This window comes from Glycine soja, chromosome 14 (assembly GCF_004193775.1).
Source record: "Glycine soja cultivar W05 chromosome 14, ASM419377v2, whole genome shotgun sequence".
Lineage (NCBI taxonomy): Eukaryota > Viridiplantae > Streptophyta > Magnoliopsida > Fabales > Fabaceae > Glycine > Glycine soja.
In genome coordinates, this window is record NC_041015.1 from 49,149,495 (window position 1) to 49,168,935 (window position 19,441).

Below are 19,441 nucleotides of genomic sequence, written 5' to 3' on the forward strand. Positions count from 1 at the left end.
AGAATTTTATATTTTTGATGTGTTTGTTTAAATTATTTTTTCTTACAAGAGGTGGTTTTATACCTTTTTTTTATTTTAATCTTATCTCCTTTTTTTCAAATACTATTTTTTATAATTATTCATTTTGAGTTTAAACAAACTAATAAAAAATTGAGACAAAATTAATTTTACTCAATAATTATCAAACATTTATAAAGATAAACAATTGTCTGTTTTTTTGTTCCATTCACCAAACTCTATCATAATAGCAAATAATGCCCACAACTTTTGAATATTTCTCTATCACCCACGTGTACCATTTACCATCTTCCTACTTAAACGAGGAATAACTTATCTACAATCTGCCCCTGTATCTTCTTCTTCTTTTTTTCGTTAAACCCTATAATAACAACTACTCTACTCTACGACGTCGTCTCAACCATGAACCCTTCCACACTCACCCCTTCCCACACCCACCGTCCTCTCCTCCTACCCTCTCCCTTTTACAGCAGACGGCGTCGTTTCAGAGTCTCCCTCCCTCGCTGTTCCTCCGACGCCGCCGCCGCCGCCGCTCCCTCTCCTCCGCCACCGACGCCGCCGCAGCGACCGCCCAAGGACCTCAAGGGAATCGAGCTCCTCGTCGACAAGCTCTCTCCGCCGGCCAGGCTCGCCACCTCCGCCGTCATCGTCGCCGGCGCCGCGGCCGCAGGCTATGGCCTTGGCTCCCGCTTCGGAGGCAGCCGCTACGCCGCGCTCGGTGGAGCTGTTGCCCTCGGCGCTGCCGGCGGTGCTGCGGCGTACGCTTTGAACGCGGCTGCTCCGCAAGTCGCCGCTGTGAATTTGCACAACTACGTCGCGGCGTTCGACGACCCTTCGAAGCTGAAGAAGGAAGAGATTGAGGCCATTGCCTCCAAGTTAGTTTCAGCTGCTAATAATAATAACCGTTAGTTTTTTTTTTTCCTTCGTTAAATCGATTTTTTGATTTTGAAATGGTTGATTTTTCAGGTATGGTGTGAGCAAGCAAGATGAGGCATTCAAAGCTGAGATTTGTGATATATATTCCGAGTGAGTGACAAATTATTATCATTATTATTGTTGGTGTTGTTTGTGTAGTGGTAACGAGTTATTATTTGTTACTTGCATTTGTGTAGTGATAATGTGTTATGATGATTTGGCTGTTTGATTTTATAACTGAATGATTGATTTGTGGTATAACGTGTTGTTCAGGTTTGTTTCTTCTGTGCTTCCTCCTGGTGGTGAGGAACTTAAAGGTGACGAGGTTGATAGGATTGTCAGCTTCAAAAATTCTTTGGGAATTGATGACCCGGATGCTGCCTCTATGCACATGGAGGTATTTTTTGTTTGTTGTGTGTGTGCGTGTGTGTGTGTAGACACACCTGATTACCAGAGTAGATTGAGTGTGTTTATTATGAGGTGTGAAAGCAGTTCCGTTTCTTACTGGTTTGGTGCTTGTTGACTCCCTAGATTGGGAGGAAAATTTTCAGGCAAAGGCTGGAAGTTGGGGACCGTGATGCTGATGTTGAGCAACGTCGGGTAAGATTGTTGTGTTGTGATGTTATCTTAACCGATTGGTGGCAACACCATCATGGGTTTAGATGAATAATATGGATACTTGGAGCTTGACCATTGTTAGAGTCTCCAGTGCAGGCGTTTCAAAAGTTGATATATGTGTCAAATCTTGTATTTGGAGATGCTTCATCTTTCCTTCTACCTTGGAAGCGTGTATTCAAGGTCACCGATTCCCAGGTATTTATTACTTATTTGTTAACTGGTATGCCTGGCTTGTGTAATGTGATATTAATATGCAATTAGGATGAGAGATTTGGAGCATAGGTTTATGACTGTGTATAGGCATTTGCTTGAAAAGGGAAGACCTAATGTGCTGCACGAAATGCATTTTGCCGTGTTTGTGATCAGTGACATGCTGGCAACATTTCTTAATAATTCTTATATGTCCTCATTGCCATTTCTTATCTTAGTGTTTTTGTTATTTTTCATTTGACTAGTTGACCATAATCTGTTTACCAGATTGAAGTAGCTGTACGTGACAATGCGCAGCGATTGTTTGCTTCCAAGCTGAAATCAGTTGGCAGAGGTAATTGTGTAGTCAGTAATTCCCCTTGGTCCTTGTTTGCTCTTACTGTAACAAAGTTGATCAACTAACTCATGCTTACTCCTCATGAAGTTGTCATAACTTTATACTTTTAAATTTTTCTTATTAATGCGAGAAGATAGTTTTTTGCACTTTTAACAGTCCAATGTATTTAGTGGAGAAATGATTGTAAATGATACTCTTGTTTTGTAATTGTGCATGCATTTCTCATTAAATAAAGCCTTAAAATTTTGTTTGTACTCATCTGACATGCTGGATTTTGTTCTGTAATTCTCTAGAATTACTATCATCCAAACTAGCGAATTCTTTCTATAGCAATTTTTAGAAGTTTTAAATCCTGTTGGCTTTCTAAGTGCTAACCAATGATTTTTTGGCAGATATTGATGCAGAACAACTTGTTGCACTAAGAAAAGAACAACAATTATGTCGCCTTTCTGATGAGGTTCATTTTCATTATTTCTTCTTTCATAACTTTCAACTTCTCTGGGTTAAATTTGCCATCAAATAGTTCCTAGGTATAGTATAATCTTTTTATTAATTAAAGGAAATTTTCATTGAAGCTTGCCGAGAACTTGTTTAGAACGCACACAAGGAAATTGGTTGAGGAAAATATTTCAGTGGCAATTGGCATACTTAAATCTCGCACCAAAGCAGTGTAAGATTCATGGTTTTTCTAAGTATTCTTTTTTGAGAGATCAGGTCATTGCAGTTAATTACTGAACCAAAGATGGTTCCGTATTGAATTTTGAATTCTGGGCATGTTTTTCTTGCTATTTGTTTCATTAGTGTTACTATTCATTTCTTAATTTTTACAAAAATAGAATTTGCCATGTCTGATCATCTGTGAGTTTTTCAGTCCTGGAGTTAGCCAAGCAATTGCAGAGCTGGATAGGGTATTGGCATTTAATAATTTACTCATCTCATTTAAGACTCATCCAGATGTGGATCGCTTTGCCCGTGGTGTTGGTCCAGTTTCTTTAGTGGGTAAGTGTCTGTGATTAGGTGTATGTGTGTATATATAACATGCTGTTTTCTCTTTTTAATCTAAATTCTTGAAGTTTACCGCAATTCATTTTTGGCATAGGTGGAGAGTACGATGGTGACAGGAAAATAGAGGACTTGAAACTCCTTTACAGGGCATATGTTTCAGATGCTTTGTCTGGTGGGCGCATGGAAGATGACAAGGTAAATGGCCATGACAATTGGATATGAACTGTGAACTTCTCAACATGCTTTTTCTCAATATTCTCATTTATTTTGAAGTTGAGTTTGGGTTAGTGTTTTCCAGATGTATGTTTGGATTGAATAATTTATTTTCTAAAAAAAATGGAGTATTCAGCAGCTATTTATATTATATTGGGACAATGAATGGTGCTATAGTATGACTATGTATTGATGATCTATAACTTCCCATGGGTTTAATAGAGATTGAAACCTAGCAGTTTAGCCTTAATTATTCTTTATCGTCTCTATTGTTTTATCTTTCTTTTTTGATGTAGTACCAGTTACCAAAGCATGATTGAACAGGCTGTTCAGTGCATGCTACCATATCCTTATTTCTCTTAAACAGGCTGTTCAGTGCATGATTTAAATATTTCAGCTAGGGCAGTATTTATTTTCAGTACAAGGTATTTGTTTACTGTTTCAAGCCTACTGGATTTTCGCTTATTGGAGCATTTTTTAGTGTTATAAAACAATGTCCTGGCTCCTTGCTTAACACTAACAACTTAAAGCTTTTAGGTCAGGTGGTTTGTTGACTGTTAAGATGTACTAGCATATGATTCCCCTTTGAATATAGTTACATATGTTCTCTAATCTTCCTCTCATGACGAGTCAGCATTCAGATAAGCAAAGACACAGCAATGACTCGAAAACCATGATATCCATCACTATAAAGAATTCTTATTGATATAAGATATGAAACTTGATCTGTCAAAATACTTATTTTTTTAATATAAAATAAAATATTATATTTTAAATATATTTATTATTTTTTCAGCTTGCTGCACTAAATCAGTTAAGAAATATATTTGGACTGGGTAAACGTGAAGCCGAGGCGATTTCACTTGATGTTACGTCGAAGGTATATCGCAAACGACTTGCACAGGCTGTTGCAGATGGTGAGTTAGAAATGGCAGATAGCAAAGCAGCCTTCCTTCAAAATCTATGTGATGAACTTCATTTTGATCCACAAAAGGCCAGTGAACTTCATGAAGGTAAAACTTATTCATGCTTACAGTTAGTTGGAAGTTGACCATATTTTAGGCCTTTATTATTAAACACTTTATGTTCTGTCGGTTTTTATTCATGTGCAATTCTTAAATCTTAAGGTTGTAAAATGTAAACTTGTAAAACCCTTTTTACATGATGTGACTGTTGTCTTCTTTTTAATATTATATTTATTTAGCTATACCACAATCTAACGATAGTATATTATTTTTAAGAAATTTATCGGCAAAAGCTTCAGAAATGTGTAGCTGATGGGGAGCTCAATGAGGAAGATGTTGCTGCTTTGTTGAGGTTGCGTGTAATGCTCTGCATACCGCAACAGATTGTTGAAACAGCTCATTCAGATATATGTGGCAGTTTGTTTGAAAAGGTAGTCGACGTTTACTTTTCCCTATCTAATTGTTTGGTCCTTCATAGGTGTCAAATTAGTGAAATTACATATTTCTTGCTGTGAAGAAGTACGATCCGTCCATGCATTGTAACAAACTGATAATGATAATATGAATCCATGGATGAACACTAAAATTGCTATCCATATGAATATGGGTTCAAGATGATTATGGAACTGTGATTATCAAACTCATAGGTAGCATGAGAAGTTACAGTTGTCAAATTTTAATGTGGTGATAAACCTGATAATGCTTTCATTTACTGGTAGCATGGAGGAGACCATGAATCTACTGCATTTTTTTTATCTTACAGGAAGGATACACTGTTGTAGTCTGTACTCTGTACATGCTAGGATTTGTCTTGAATTTCTAAAATGTGTATCAATTGGAATTGTTACTATAAAATCTGTTTGTTGGTTTTATTATCTTATATCAAAGTTGTACAAGTCTAGAGTGCTTAACTTGATGACATTGATATGTGAAGAAATGGGTTAGTTTTTATTTTGGTGTATCATGAGATATGTTTCAATCTGTCAAGAGATATTCAAAGTTTTATTGCATTATTACTAATTCATGTTTCCCTTTTGATAGGTTGTGAAGGAGGCAATTGCATCAGGGGTTGATGGATATGATGCTGAAATCCAGAAATCAGTAAGAAAATCAGCACATGGCCTGCGACTTACTAGGGAGGTTGCTATTTCTATTGCGAGCAAGGCGGTGAGTATCAAGTTATCAAGAAATTCAATGCTCATATATAGGTTTGAATTGGTTTAAATTTTGCTCTGATGTTTTTTTGGCATTACAGGTAAGGAAGATTTTTATTAATTACATAAAACGTGCACGGGCAGCTGGAAATCGTACAGAGTCTGCGAAAGAACTGAAGAAGATGATAGCCTTCAACACCTTAGTTGTAACTAATTTGGTGGAGGACATTAAAGGGGAGTCAGCTGATATTTCAACTGAAGAACCTGTGAAAGAGGACATTACACAAACTGACGACGAAGAATGGGAATCACTTCAGACACTCAAGAAAATAAGACCGAACAAAGAACTTACGGAAAAGTTGGGAAAACCTGGTCAGACAGAAATTACTCTGAAAGATGATCTTCCTGAAAGGGATAGGACTGATCTTTACAAGACATACTTACTTTATTGTCTAACTGGTGAAGTGACAAGGGTTCCGTTCGGTGCTCAGATCACTACTAAGAAGGATGATTCTGAGTATCTTCTTCTAAATCAGCTTGGTGGGATCCTGGGATTGAGTAGTCAAGAAATAGTGGAAGTGCACAGGGGTCTAGCTGAGCAAGCTTTTAGGCAACAGGCTGAGGTAATTTTAGCTGATGGACAGTTGACAAAGGCCAGGGTGGAGCAGCTTAATAACCTCCAGAAGCAAGTAGGCTTACCTCAAGAATATGCTCAGAAAATAATCAAGAGTATAACCACTACAAAAATGGCAGCTGCCATTGAAACTGCTGTAACTCAAGGGAGGCTCAATATGAAGCAGATTAGGGAACTCAAGGAAGCTAATGTTGATTTAGACAGTATGGTATCCGAGAACTTGAGAGAAACCCTCTTCAAAAAAACTGTTGATGACATTTTCTCATCCGGTACAGGAGAGTTTGACAATGAGGAAGTATATGAAAAAATCCCATCAGATCTCAACATTAACAAAGAGAAGGCAAGAGGTGTTGTTCATGAGCTTGCAAAAAGTAGACTATCTAACTCATTGGTTCAGGCCGTGTCTCTACTAAGACAGAGAAATCACAAGGGAGTGGTAAGTAATATTCAAAGCTTCATGTTCACTTAGTGCATGTTTGGATTCACGTTGGATTATCTAAAATTACGTGCAAATACTAGATCATATGATTTCAAGTAAATGCTCATATATGTTTGGTTTCACTTTAAGAAATTGATTCCGAGTTGATCTTGAGTTGAAACAATTTTAGGTAGTTTTTTGTGTTGAATAAAAAAGGTTTATATTAAGTTTTATTTTTAACTTGCTTTCAGAAAAAAAAATCATCCAAACATAAGTGATTTCACTTCAAAATCAATTTTGCAAATGTTTGTCCCAACATGGTTATTGTTTGTTTGGACGAGCGTTGACAAAATTGATTTTAAATTGAATTGATTTTGCAAAATTGATTATTGATTTTAAATTGAATTGATTTTGCAAAATTGATTTTAGTTAAAATTGATTTTGAAGTGATATGATTTATGTTTGTGTTTTTATTATAAAATTAAGTTAAGAATAAAACCCACTATAAAATTTTGGATCCAATTCCAGCGTAAAAATTATTTAAAGTTGTTTAAATTCAGAATCAATTCTGAGTTCTTCTTTAACCATCTAAAATTTATCTAAAATCAATTCTCCAATGTAAAACAAAGCATGCACTTATTCAAACATATTTTTACGTTTGGTTGTACAGGTTTCTTCACTCAATGACTTGCTGGCATGTGACAAAGCAGTACCCTCACAGCCAGTTTCATGGGAAGTGCCAGAGGAGCTTGCTGATCTATACACCATATACTTGAAGAGTGATCCAACTCCTGAGAATTTGTCTCGTTTGCAGTATCTGTTGGGTATAAATGATTCAACAGCTGCTGCTCTTAGGGAGATGGGAGATAGATTACTCAATACCACTGCTGAGGAAGAGAAGTTTGTATTCTAGTGTTGTGATAAAATGTTTGGCATTTTAGGCATACTAGAGATGCTTCAAGTCCCCTTAATTTTGCCATTTTTTATTTGCCATTTTGTTTAACGGTAGCAGAAAAAGAATATCACCATGTATAAACTTTGGAATAGAGATGAGTGCAGTGCTGAAATCTTAGATAATATTTTGTTTGAGATAGTTAAATTAATCAATTGTTATTTTGTATGAATGAAAATAAGTTCTCATAATCGTGAACAAGTTTTTCACCGAGCTTGTTTGTGTTTGTTTTTACATTTAAAACTCAGTTTAACGCAAATCCAACATTTTTTTGGACCTTTTACGTTGGAAAGTTAGATCGTGAAAATGAACATTAATTTATTTATATCATAAAAGTTTAATTATTCATTTAATCTTTATAATTTTTAAACTTATTTTTTTAATTTTTATAATTAATAAGTAGATTTTTTAGTTTCTAAAGTTTAATGAGTAGATTTTTTAGTTCTTAAAATTTATATTTTAATTCTTAAAAAGTTTCCGTTGTTAAATATACTTCAAAATTCCTCCTTTTTCTTTATAGATCTATGGTGATTTTGGAGACCAGTGATTGTGGAGTATTTTTGTTGTATGGTACCGTCTTTATATCCATCTTTAAAAATAATATTTCATATTTTTGCTAGTAATAATTTTAATTCCTATTCACATAGCCATCGGATACTTATATATTGTTGGATATTTTTCTTTTACATAGTGTTAATAATAATAAATCAATAAAAATAATTTAATCAAAACAAACAAATATAAAATTAATTCATTTAAACTCAAATGATAAGTAAATAAAATTACAAAAATAATCATTTAATATAATGATCGTTAAAGTTAATTAACATATTTTAATGTTTTATTCGGTTAACAAAAATTTTAAATTAAAAATTTAATATTTTTTATTCTTTAATAGTGATACTTAGAGACTTAAAATATTAATCATAAAAAGGATAGTTATATATTTTTTTAAAACTATATAAATGTTACAAATGAGTGAAGCTTTTATATATTGTCAGTGTTGCAGGAAGGCTCTTGGAGTTTTCAAAGAAATACGGCAGAGGATGGCTGGAGAGGGTGGAAGTAGCCAGCGGCAACAAACAGTGGTAGTCAGAGAGTTAGTAGGAGGAGTTACTGGAAGGGAGTGAAGATCCTGTGTTGACAGTACCATGAGGGTAAAAAAATAATAGTTCATGCTAAACCTTATAAAGTAGTCTACCCTAGTCTTGTTTGTTCTTAATTTGTTTAGAGTGTTGCTAGGTGCATCCAGTATTTTTTTTAAATGGCAAAATTATCTCTGCTTTCTTTCTCTCTTTACGGATTAAGTTGATCTGTAAGAAGCTTGCAGATCAAGTTGCTCCGTAAAAGACTTACAGATCAACTTGATCCGTAAGTCTTAAAAATCAACTTGCGGATCAACTTGATCCGTAAGAAGCTTACGGATCAAGTTGATCCGTAAGTCTATGGATCAACTTGATCCTAAGTCTTAAAAATCTATTTGCAGATCAACTTGATCCCAGGAAGCATGCAGATCAAGTTGATCCGCAAACTTCTAACGGATCAAGTTGATCCGTAAGTCACTTGCGGATCCACTTGATCCGTAAGAAGTTTATCATCTATATCAACTGCGGATCAATTAAAATCTATGCGAATCAATTCATTGCATATGCGGATCAACCTAAATAAACTGGATGTACAAAAATATTTTAAAAAATACACATGGGTATTTTTGTCTTTTCATGTTAAGTGCTGGGTGCACCAAGAATAATGCTGGTGCACCAAGCAACACCCATTTGTTTACCCTCTTGTCTTGAAACCGTACGTTGTTCATGCAAATTCTTTTTCTTCAAAATTTTCCTATATTTTATTAGATAGATCAACAGCAGTATTTTTTCTGTGTCCATATAAAAGAATGCAAAAGAGACTACAGTAACACATGCCAGCATTTATTGATCTGACATAAGTATTCCAACAAATGAATAAGAAAAAAGGAATAATTTGGCCTAATTTGTGCCGTGAGTGTCAAAATGGTATAGAATCCACCAACCCAATGATCATCACCCCCCACTTGATACAAGAAGTATTGGTAATTTAGCTGTTTGCGCTAACATTGCATGAAGTGCTAACAAATGCTACACCTTGTTTGACTAGATGAAGAAAACCTTACAAATCATGAGGTTTGTACCACCTATTCTTTTAATATTTATTTGAGTTTAATTTAAAATGGATATGTATTTATTTTGGTGCTAAAACTATGAGACAATGACAAATTAATTCTGAAAAATAAAAAATTTAAATTTAGTTTTTGAATGTAAAAAAAAATGTTAGAGGTTGATTCGGTTAAATTTTTTAGATCATTTAAGAATTAATTTAATAATAAATTATTTTTTAGAATTAATTTAATATTAAGTTGTAAAATTTAAGAATCAATTTATCATTAAATTATCTATAAGATTAATCTATCACATTTTTTATATATTTAGGAATTAAATTTAAATTTTTCATTTTTTAAAATTAATTTTTTATCATCTCGTACTTTCATGGACAAAATAAATATTTATTCATTTAGAATTTTCATGAAAGCACTCCAAAAACAACAACGGGCACTCGTGCTTAATGGAATTGAAAGGAATACTTTTGATTATGCTTGAAATAAATAGTTAGTGTAGATAATACATTGTCGACTAAGACGAACTAAATATAGGGGAAGATGAAAATGTTAAGAGAAATGAAATTAATTTATTTGATTTTTGCTTTTAACACAACCAAGGATACACCAGTATAGTTTAAGTAAAATTATAATAATGTCCAAAAAAATCCACAAACATACTTTTCCCAGGACACATTAATTTTCTATCAAATATTGATGATACATTTTCACTATTTTTGCTTGAACGACTTATTCCAATAATGAAAAATGTTAATATATAAATATATGGTATTTGCTTTCATAAATATCTTCCATTTGGTCATCATCGATATACCTCTAACCATACTAATCGTATATTTATAAATTCGCTGCACAAATCGTATATGATAAACTGAATTTTCTTCAGATAATGGCCAATAATAATTATTAGACAATAATAATAATTCTTTTTGATTGTTCTTTTGTTAGAAAGTTATATACAAAGTAACTTGAAACTCCTGCTGTATAGTTTCAAACATGGATCTTAATTAAAAGCGTTAGTGGGGTGGTAGCGTAATGGAATAAAGAGTACTAGAGTAGGTATTCTTTCATATACGCAAATTAATTCTAATGAAAATTCATAGCCTAATGAATATGTAGCATAAATATTTTCAGCATTAATACAGCATAGGAGAGGAAGGTAACCCTCTAAAAGAGAGTAAAAAGATAGATGGTTTGCTTCACTCAAAGCTTTAACTAGATATCTCAATGAAACGTGTTTATGCTGCTAACCCTGATTAATTAAGTACTACGTACTATTATGCATTTTTTTTAAAGCTCTCTGATTAAGTACTAAATTGGTTACAATTATCTCCAACTCTTGGTTTAGAATTGACTTGTGCACGCAGCACACTTTTCACCTGCTTAGTTAGAATTCTTCACTTACTCTCACAAACCATACTTAAATATATGCCGTTTACTTTTGGAAATTATTACTATTATCACTATCATCATTTTCAGACAAATTAAAGACAATAAACACTAATAAGTCATAGTTGAAATTAACACTTGAGGATGTTAATAGGTTCGGCGGGTTTGCAGAACTTGGTTTCCAAGTTTCTCAAATAATTTTGTTGACTAGTTTGATTCCTTTTATCGCGTGTTCACACTCCAAACTACCCATTTAGTGGCAAATTCTTTTATTAACTATCAAATAAATGTTATCCCATTTATTTATAATTTTATATAAAATATGAATCAAACGTATTTTGAAACTTAAGCTTAGCTCAATTTATGTTCTTAGGGGTGTTTATTTCATGATATAATTTTACATTTATGTGAATCATATTTCTAAAATTATTATGCCCAGAATGTTATTCTCATAAACATGTTTAACATGTTTGGTTGAAATTTAATTATTATAGAAAATTTAAAATTTATTTAATTAATTTTTTTAAAAATAAAAGTAAATTAATGTAGTGAAAATAGGTAATTATTGTAAAAAATAACATTCATTCTCACGAGAACATTATATATCCAGAATATAGTTTCCTTGAAACATGAAAATATAACATACCCAAAAATAAATTCTCATAGCAGTCTTCTAATAAACATGAACATATATTATTCCCACCTTCATATTTCTGGGAATAAAAGAGAACATGACGTGATGTGTGTGGGTAATATGACATGGGAAATTTTATAAATCACATCAAAAAGAAAATTCTGACAATTATTTTGTCAGAGGTTATAAAATGTTGCAAAATTCTTTAATTGAATGTGGATATGTTGAACAAGGAAAAACAATAGTGACGTACTGCACATCAATTTTTCATTTTAGACTTCCAAATTCATATATTGTTTAATATATAATATAGGTTCTCTATTTTGGATATTAAAATTACATAGACTTGGGAATTTCGATGGCGAAGTCCACATCTGAGTAATAACTCTCAAGTCCTTAATTCAAAATAAAATTAATTTATATCATAACTACTTTGATTAGTAAATGAAAGGCTTTTTGATCATTGTACAATTTCAATTCTCCAAATTTCAATTGTACTAACGGGTCTTTCAGGTAAATTTGTGATTTTTGTCTCTCAGATCCAATTAACTGGACTTTTAGATACTATAATTATACAAATTTAGTATATTATATAATATATTAACATTATTTTGGTTTATATATATGAAATAATATATATACTCGAGGACTAAGATTGTACAATTATAATATCTAGGAAATTTAATTAAACAATTAGAACCTATAGGTTAAAATTTACAATTGTGATCCTTAAAAGATTTGTCCTTGACACAATTAAAACCAAAGAAATTAAATTATCTAAAACCAAAGAAATTAAATTCTCACAATTATGATAACTGAGATACCAAAAGTACAATTAATTAAGCTTAAACGAAAACATAGCCCAATTTATTAAATTAACACCAGCGCTACTCGTAGCATTTTAATAAATCAGTTATATAACTTAAATTCGTTTAATATACCTGTGTTTGAATTCATATGGTCGATGACAAATCAGCAAAATTCACTAAAATGACTTAATGGTGGAGGGTTTAAATAACTTGCATGATATTTTAGATTTAAACTTTGTTGTTTTTCGCAACATATGTTCGATCTAGACGTGGTAAGGCGAACCATTTAGTCAAGAACAAGATTATTAAGAAATATTTACCCACGACTCACTAATAAATTTTATTGAAATTCACATATAAAAATATATATTATTGTAGTATTAAACAATTTATTGAAAGAGATCTAAACAATATAGAATAAATTATATACTGAATGATGTTTCATCCAATTCCTTCCATCCTCCATTTCTTACTATTATACTAACATATGTTAATTATTTGAAATACTTTACAATTACATTTTTTATATATTACACTGTCTATTTTCTCAGTAAGAGAGGTTATTGCAAACTATTAAAAAACAAGAAGTTTAGTGCAATCTGAATAAACTTGGGAAGGATGTATAGGTATATTATTTCTATAATTAATACAACAAGTCTTAATTAACTTTGATGTTAAGGTAGAAAACCAAACCTAAAATGACTGAATTAAATATATAATGAAAGTAATAGAACCTAAACCTAATCCAGCAGTTTCCCATAAAAGTCAAATCTTAAGACTATGGAGGAAAAGTGAAAGAATATTTGACTGTAAATAAACTTTGGTAGCATTATAACTACTCTGCATTCATGAAGATTAGGCAATAGTCCAAGCGTGCTGGACCCAACCAGCTTCATGAAGATTAGGTCGACGAAACTGGCAATGTTGTTGTGGATGTAGGATTGGGGGCTTGGGTGGCACGGTTGAGGGAGAGGGAGCAACGACAACGATGACAAAATGAATGCAAAGAACAAGTGTCACATTTAAAAAATTAATTAAAAATTACATGTTTTACATTTAATCTAATGTGGTACAATAAATAGATAATTGATGTGTCAAACTAATTAACACCTCAGTATTTAATTAAAGGACTCTGTTAATACAAGAGACATAAATCATTTTTTTTAAAATATTAAAAGTAAAAATAGTTTTTTTTATTAGAGATCAAAAATAAAAATTATATATATATATATATATATATATATATATATATTCAATTTTTATTTTTAACATGAACACATATTTAAGTCTAAAATATATATATTGGTTCTATTTTAATATAGGAACATACATTTAAGATTCCCCTTTCTGAATGTGAGAGTTAATTACTAGCCGTTAGTTTCAATTTCCATAAATGAAAGCCGTTAGATTTAGTTTGTACACCTTGATTGTTACTTTGAAACATTAAAAAATATATATTTTTAAATCTAATAATATAAGGGTTTATATAAAGTTTAGACTTTTATTTGTTCTAAAGTCTTGAAGTTGGCAAATATGGGCCTCAAAACAAATTATTGGTGATGTTGATCGAGTTTTTTTAAATCCATGTATCAAGGATATGATAATTATCTATTGACTATGTTATAGCATACATGTTGTTTGGTGATAATTATTTGTTAAAGAACATGGCTATTTATAATTGAGACTCATTAATAATTGTTGATCACCATTATATTCATTTATATTAAAATTTACCTAAAATACAAAATATTTTTAATTTATAAAAAATGAGACTATAGTTTTTTAAATTAGACTAAAGTAGTATAATTAATTTGAGATTCTTCTAAGCAAGCATAGTGTAATTTAGCTACTTTAAAAGACTGGTAGATCGGATTTAATTGCATAATAACAAGCATAGTGTAATTTCTGCCCCTTCGATACATGTAATGATGGGCATATTGTAGTAGTGTCTTTGGTGGTTCTTCTTAAAGGATTACACCAATACAAAAAATGCTAGGCACTGTACACAATCATTTAATTATAAATTATATATTAATTTTTTTATAAAATTATCTAAAATGTCATGTCATATCAATTATAATTTTTTATTTAATAACAAAATGAATTTTTTTTTAGATTGTGGGTGCATCCCTATTAAAACTCTTATATTAAATTGAGAAGTGCCGGTGAAACTTTGTCTCTAAGATATTCTCTTCTATTGGTTACGAGGGTTCTGCTAATATACAAATAAGAGTTACCTAATAATTAAGAAATAAGACGCACATATATAGTGAGAGTCATCACATGCATGCATGGATTTTACTTAATGGAATAGAGTAGAAAAATGTTAAAATTAATATGTTTCTTGTAGCAAATTTGAAGTCATGATAACCACAGACAAATTGGTCCATAGGGTCCAAAATGGAGCTATACCGCGCGCACCACACTATAAATAAAGCTTGAGGAGCAGTGTTTACTTCACAAGTTCAAAGAAACATGCACCATTAACTACTTTAACTTCTTCTAAGTGGTGTGCTATCACATATTAAAACAATGGCCTTTCACTCCCGTGGTCACATGTTTTCTTTCTCCACCATTTTTCTTTGCATGTTTTCCATGGCCTCTTCTCAGTTAACTTCAAATTGCTATGAATCAACATGCCCTCAAGCCCTCTCTATCATCAGAACCGCGGTGATCGGAGCAGTTGCCAAAGACCACCGTATGGGAGCTTCCTTGCTCCGTCTTCATTTCCATGACTGCTTTGTCAATGCACGTTTTCTCTTCCTTCGTAGCCTCATTAATTTTTCTGATCATTTTCAATTAATCTCATGCGTATATATAAGATTAAATTCGATCCGAAAAAATATATATACTAGCATGATCGGCATGCATTTACTCTGCTTTTCAAACTGTACTTAGAGAAGCCTACACATTTTATTAGTTTTGTTTTTGTATACAAAGGTCGCATTGAAATTTAAATCTATAACCTCTTACATACTAGTGGTTGTGCATTTAGTTTTGTTTAAAGTCATGAGGGATTTATCTTAGAAACAAAAATAAGACATACATCAATCTTTAATGAGAAAATCATGAAAATAGATTTTAATATAATTTGATTTATCTAATTTGTATCTGTTTAGAATATCTAGAATTGATTTTCCCATTGTTAGGATTGTTTAAAATTCTATTTAGGAAGGCTTATAGTTTTGGCAAACCTTTATACAAAATTACCGTTCTTATCCTTTTATACTTGGGCATTTTTTCCCATAAACTATATATCATGCATTTTTTTCGTCATATATATGTGTGTGTACGTGTAAGCACTCGTGCATCATGCATGATTCTTGTTTTCGTGGTCTAACCTAACATGCATGCGCATCCGGTCCTTGTAAGTATGATCGAGTGTGAATTTTAAATTCAAACTGCTTTTTGAGAGTGGAAGAAAAAAAAAACATTGTTTGGCGTAGTAGTTGAAAGTTAATTGAATTTAATTATAGCACGCATGAAAATAAAAGTTGACATATATCCACGTTCAGTTTAACCAAATAATATTCTCATATACCTTCCTAGCTACATCGTTTTGCCAAATTAATTAACTTAAGCTTTTAGATTAGTTAGAAATATTTCTTTAAATCGTAGAGGATGTCATGAAAATATAGCTAATTAAGCGTTTAATGCAGATTAGAAGAATGAGACATATTAAATTAACTGCATTTTTAACTTTTTGGATATTGGTAATTAATGTGTTACGTGATACAAATTTGTATTGTAGGGATGTGATGCATCTGTTCTGTTAGATAACACTTCGACCTTTACTGGAGAGAAGTCAGCTGCTGCAAATGTGAATTCTCTGAGAGGTTTTGAAGTAATTGATGACATCAAAACTAAAGTGGAGGCTGCTTGTCCCGGAGTTGTTTCTTGTGCAGATATTCTAGCTATTGCAGCCCGTGATTCCGTTGTTGCAGTAAGTTTAATAAATATGAACAAATAAAATCCAAAATGATAAACATATTGATATATAGATATACTTGTTGGCTTGTTACACTATTATTATAGAACATGTCTCGTTATAAAATTTGATAAAGTTTCACCTACTCGTATTATAAACCAGATGTACAAGAATTATAAATTTTTACAAAGCTATTGTTTTTCTCTCTTCATCTCATTATCTATATATCTTATCTCACACATTTCTCTCTTCTCTTCCTTTTTAGAAAGTGTGTTGTGAGAATTTTGGTAATCTCATTATCTATATATCTTACACTTTTCTCTCTTCTCTTCCTATTTAGAAAGTGTGTTGTGAGAATTTAGGTAAGTAAAAATAGTATTACATACATGATTTTTTATTTAACACTTTCATTTAAAAAAGACATTAATTTGAGCTTGAAGAGTAAATGATTCTAATAATCATTTCAGCTATTATTTAGAAAGATGGGGGTGACAAGGACAGAAATTCAGACCACAAGGCCGTTATAGTAGTTTTAAAAATACTACTATCATAAACTAATTACTCCAAGAGCTTAAAATAGTAGGTAAAATTACATAAAACAGTGTTATATCTAACAATTCACTTTTTAACAATTGAGTGGTATTTTGGTTTTATCTCAGTTGGGAGGACCATCATGGAATGTTGGGTTAGGCAGAAGAGATTCAACCACGGCAAGTAAAGATTCTGCCACTACGGATATCCCATCCCCACTAATGGATCTTAGTGCCCTTATATCTTCTTTTTCAAAAAAGGGGTTTAACACCAAGGAAATGGTAGCCCTCTCAGGTAAATAAATATTAGAGGATCTCTCATAATAATCTCTAACTTTGACTTTAACTAATTAATTAATGGCATTAATATAAATAAGATTATATATTATGTCAACAATATATATTATCACACATATGAATCTTGAATCATTTAATAATTTTTCATGCATAAATAGGAGCACATACAACGGGGCAAGCCAGGTGTCAGCTATTCAGAGGCAGGGTTTACAATGAAAGCAGCATTGAGTCAAACTTTGCAGCATCACTCAAGTCAAACTGTCCAAGCACTGGTGGAGACAGCAACCTTTCCCCGCTTGATGTCACCACAAGTGTTCTATTTGACACTGCTTATTTCAAGAACCTCATCAACAAAAAGGGACTTCTACATTCTGATCAGCAATTATTTAGTGGTGGTTCAACAGATTCTCAGGTCACTGCCTATAGCAACGACCCTTCAGCTTTCTATGCAGACTTTGCTAGTGCCATGGTCAAAATGGGAAACCTTAGCCCCTTAACAGGGAAAAGTGGCCAAATTCGTACTAATTGCCGCAAGGTTAATTAATTAATATGAACAAAAAACATGCTCATTCAGTCACAATATATATGTATGGCCTTTTATTTTCTAGTTTATGTTTAGTCATAATAAGCTAAGAATATTGAAGTGTAAGGTGCTGTGGTTAGAAGCTTTAGTCCTCTCAAAATAGAGGGGAATAAAGAAAAGTTTCTGTGGTTTGTTAGTTAGAGTCTTGGATCAATGTATCATCCTTTACCAACAAGAAAATTTCAGCTCCGTATAACTATATGTACTTTTAATCTAGAGTTATTTGTACTGCCGTAATGCATACTTGTGCCTCAACTATATAGTATATACAATAAGATAATCACTCCAACCAGCTAAAAATGTAGAACAGTGAATAATGCTATTCTTTTTAATAAATTTGGTTAATTCCGGGTTAATTATATGAAGCGCAAGGACCTCAAGTTACTGACAATATATATATATATATATATATATATATATATATATATATATATATATATATATATATATCAGCACATGAAAAAACTACCTTTGCCAATGATTTTTTTAATTTGTTACTCTCCTATCAATATTTTTTGTTAGGGGATCTTCTTCCAATTAAGTCAGGGGAGTAACTGGTCCATTATAACATACTATACCCTGTCAAATAACCATAATGATTTGATAACTGTTAGAGATGCCTCAGCTTAAATTTTTGAAATAAATGATCCTTAAATAGGCTTAGTTTTAACTGAATATATGTTTTATACAATTCTTTCTACCAAATAACGACCTTAGCATTTAGAAAGACGACTTATGCATGTACCATGAGATTTCTAGTCTCAATATTACATATATTTCCTAAATTTTATCAAATAATAATATAGTTGAATGTAATTAGTGCCACACATGATTTTCTGTGACATGCTTTAGCCAGATCCCGATCATCATCCGTTGAAAAAAATTGCAACCAATCTCCACCATCAAAGAATTTTGCTCTGTAAAAAAAAAACATAGTCAATTAAAAGAATTGCAGACTTCAAAATTGAACTGCAATGCGTGCAGCTGCATGCAGAGTTGGCTATCATATTTTCCAATTTCAGAGGTATGACTACTTTATAAATGAAGCTTCCTAAGTGCCATGGCCAATTGAGTCAACGAAATGGGAAAAAATCAAAAGAGTATAGTGTTAAGCACCAAGTAAGACATTCCAATTATTGAACAGTGCAGCAACACGCGTGCTTTGTCCTTTAATAGCGAAGGAATATATATTCCTTATGCTTTGTTCATTAAATTTGAACCATTCAGGTATGGCCTTATGAAATTTCTATGAATCAACTAAATCAGCTTCTGAAAATTATTAGCCAAATGTCTATTGCAGGCGAGTAATACATAAATAAGTAATAATTGATGGATGACACGTTTTCTAAAGCTCATTGCATGATATGAAGCTAATATAATAGCACGTTAACCATTTAGCAAAAAGAAAAGCAAGTGAAGGAGTTTGCTCCTAAATTTCTGACATAGATCATCTTATTTTCAAAAACAATTTTTTTTTCAATTCATAAATGTTTCAATTTTTTTTTTAATTTTCAGATCGAATTTTAACATCTTTAATATAGTCAACTTTAATGAATCTGTAATTTTTGTGGATCTAAGTTTAATTAAAATGAATTTTGGTTTCATTGTCTTAGGTACTTAATTTGCAGTACAACCGTTTGTTCTTTTTAAGGTTACACTTCAAAAGGTAGGGTGGTGGGG

The 19,441-nt window shown here is 32.0% G+C and overlaps 2 protein-coding genes across 2 annotated transcripts; both read left to right on the forward strand.

Moving 5' to 3' along the window:
• Positions 1 to 321: 321 nt before the first annotated feature.
• On the forward strand, positions 322 to 7,630 carry LOC114384241 (protein TIC110, chloroplastic-like). The gene is made up of 15 exons (XM_028343895.1): positions 322 to 893; positions 985 to 1,044; positions 1,207 to 1,330; positions 1,465 to 1,533; positions 1,648 to 1,746; positions 2,029 to 2,095; positions 2,491 to 2,555; positions 2,674 to 2,768; positions 2,970 to 3,097; positions 3,198 to 3,298; positions 4,113 to 4,329; positions 4,558 to 4,712; positions 5,323 to 5,448; positions 5,537 to 6,505; positions 7,158 to 7,630. Exons 1-15 carry the CDS (start codon positions 421 to 423, stop codon positions 7,398 to 7,400), a joined length of 2,991 nt encoding a protein of 996 aa, XP_028199696.1. The 5' UTR covers positions 322 to 420; the 3' UTR covers positions 7,401 to 7,630.
• A 7,267-nt stretch (positions 7,631 to 14,897) lies between these two features.
• LOC114385336 (cationic peroxidase 1-like) lies at positions 14,898 to 18,050 on the forward strand. Its single transcript, XM_028345368.1, has 4 exons — positions 14,898 to 15,171; positions 16,175 to 16,366; positions 17,011 to 17,176; positions 17,337 to 18,050. The coding sequence occupies exons 1-4, from the start codon at positions 14,956 to 14,958 to the stop codon at positions 17,720 to 17,722; spliced, it is 960 nt and encodes a 319-aa protein (XP_028201169.1). The 5' UTR covers positions 14,898 to 14,955; the 3' UTR covers positions 17,723 to 18,050.
• Positions 18,051 to 19,441: the final 1,391 nt, after the last annotated feature.